Genomic DNA, 2,500 nt, shown 5'->3' with positions numbered 1-2,500 from the left:
CGAGCGGCAAGAGTGCCTATTTAACAAGCGTGTTGAAAAACAAGCGCACTAACACCTCTCGGCGGCCATCTTGGGCTCCACACTGTAAAGTTCCTGCCTAGGATGACCTTTAACCCCATTCTCATGATCATGGAGATATCTGATCTATTGGATGGTGGAAATAACAACCATATCAAGTCAAATAAGACAGATGCATTCAGCCTTATGCTTTTAAATGATTCTATTTCATGCACTTTACTTTTTAAACTATTGCCCCTTTTATGCTTTTATTTACTATTTTTCTTTGTTTTTGTTTATGCAAAGCACACTGAATTACCTCTGTGTATGAAATGTGCCATGTCTATAAACTTGCCTTGTCTTCATGTCTATAAACGTGAGCAGGACATGGGGGGAGGCTGCAGTGATAACCTAATGACTGACTCCAACAACAGCAGTTTTACGGTTACATGCCGCAGTGGTTGGCTTTATGGCTGAATCGACCAGTAGTGAGCACCCAATTACACACTGGAGAGCCTAGAATGGTCAAACAGTCGTGGTTTTATGGCTGAACTGAAGATTGCCGACTTGTGACCCAATCCAATGACAACGTGTTAATAACTGGAACAAACACTAGGGATTTAATGACTTAATTAAACATTAATGACTTAAAGACGGAACTGAAGAGTGGGGATTTAGCACTGGTATGCAAGCAGAGAGCGCCTACATATATATCTGTGGCTTATTATTGAGCCAATCTGTCGTGTGTGTGTGTGTGTGTGTGTGTGTGTGTGCGCTTCAATGGAACCAATCCGTAATGTGTGTGTGTGTGTGTTTCAATGGAACCAATCTGTAGTGTGTGTGTGTGTGTGTGTGTGTGTGTGTGTGTTTCAATGGAACCAATCCATAATATGCGTGTGTGTGTGTGTGTGTGTGTGTTTCAATGTAACCAAACCGTAATGTGTGTGTGTGTGTGTGTGTGTGTGTATGTGTGTGTGTGTGTGTGTGTGTGTTCTTACCATGGTGAGTCCAGGCTGCATGCCGGCCCGGATGGCCTCGATCTGCGTTGGTGTGAAGGGGATGGTGTTCCTGTAAACGCGCAGCAAAAGCGGCCATTAATATTTACAAAGCGCGATAAACACACACCGCTTAACACAACCCGAGCCCCCACCATGGACGCCTCACAGGGGCTGTCAGCTTTAATCCCCCCGCCTCCCCCGTCAGGAAAGACCCCTCTGGGCGTATTAATGAACTTCCACATCAAAGGGCATCAGAGGAGTTCAGTTCAAAAGGTTCGGGAGAGGAATCTGGTTGAATTACAATGTTGTCTGACTAGAACAAGTTGATTGTCAGACTGCTGGGGAATGATGTTGTGTTGGGAGCGTTTAATCTGTGAAGCAGACGAGATCAAGCTAGCGAGCTTCTGGAGCGCGGAGTGAGCACGAACAGACAAAGTGCTGGACAAAAACAAAGTTTTGTAGTCAGGGGGCGAACATTTCTGAAGGGTTGAGGGGTGTAAACAGGTTTAAGGAGCGTGTCTGTGTGTGTGTGTGTGTGTGTGTGTGTGTGTTTTGACACAATAGATTCAGCTCCTGTGGGTCAACTTTAGATGTGCCCTGTAGACAGCCTCCATCCCCCCATCACAAACCAAAATACCCCCTCACCTGAGGGCTACATACTTATGTAAGCATGTTAAACCATGTGTGTGATTTTGTGTGTATGTGTGTGTGCGCATGCATAAGTGTTTGGTAGGCAACAAAAGGCAGGTGGTTGACTCTGTGCCTATGGCGTTAGCAGAGTGTGATGGAAACTGACGAGGGGCATTGCGTGTGTGTGTGTGTGTGTGTGTGTGTGTGTGTGTGTGTGTGTGTGTGTGTGTGTGTGTGTGTGTGTGCACATGTGCATGTTTTCCGTGTGTGTGTTTGGGAGAGCCATAGAGCTGAACCTGAGACGAACGTTGTGTTTGTAAACACAGACCTCACGAGAGACTGACCTCCAACCCTCCCCAGTTTGACCTGAAGTGACCTCATCACCCCAGTCCTGTTAATCCACCATAGAGTGTCCTCTACTGTACTAGTGTCCTCAAACTGTACTTTTGTACTAGTTTTTTTTTTTTGGGGGGGGGGGGGGGGGTGTTTTGGGCTATGGACATGCCTGCTTTTGGGACTGATCAGGGGGGCGTAGGGTGACCACTGGATACAAGTATGAGGGTCAGTTACCTTTGAAGCTCACATCTGCTCTAGTTAAATGGGCACTGATCAAGTACTGAACTTGTTTAACTGACCATGATTGTACTTACCATTTGGGCTGGTTGTAAGGGCATGTGGGGCTTACCGTTTGGTTTGGTTATTGGGGCATGATGGTGCTTACCGTTTGGTTTGGTTATTGGGGCATGTGGTGCTTACCGTTTGGGCTGGTTATAAGGGTACGGTCCACGGTTGGGGATGACATGAGGTTCCACCAACAGCGTCCGATCGTCCTCCTTCCCCTTCTCCTTCTCCTCTTCCTCACTCTCGTCCTGATC

The 2,500-nt window shown here is 46.8% G+C and overlaps 1 protein-coding gene across 1 annotated transcript in view; it reads right to left on the bottom strand.

Annotated features, from left to right (window-relative positions):
- Window positions 1-2,500, bottom strand: part of aqr (aquarius intron-binding spliceosomal factor) — a 94,936-nt gene that overhangs the window by 60,848 nt on the left and 31,588 nt on the right. Inside the window, exons 21-22 of the mRNA XM_062522243.1 lie at window positions 2,382-2,500; window positions 996-1,065 (exon numbers count right to left, since the gene is read on the bottom strand). The exon at window positions 2,382-2,500 is cut by the window's right edge and continues 58 nt beyond it. Of these exons, the coding sequence (XP_062378227.1) occupies window positions 996-1,065; window positions 2,382-2,500 (189 nt within the window). The remainder of the gene's footprint in view (window positions 1-995; window positions 1,066-2,381) is intronic.

Source organism: Sardina pilchardus, chromosome 20 (genome assembly GCF_963854185.1).
Source record: "Sardina pilchardus chromosome 20, fSarPil1.1, whole genome shotgun sequence".
Classification (NCBI taxonomy): domain Eukaryota; kingdom Metazoa; phylum Chordata; class Actinopteri; order Clupeiformes; family Clupeidae; genus Sardina; species Sardina pilchardus.
This window is presented reverse-complemented; position numbering and strand designations above follow the sequence as displayed.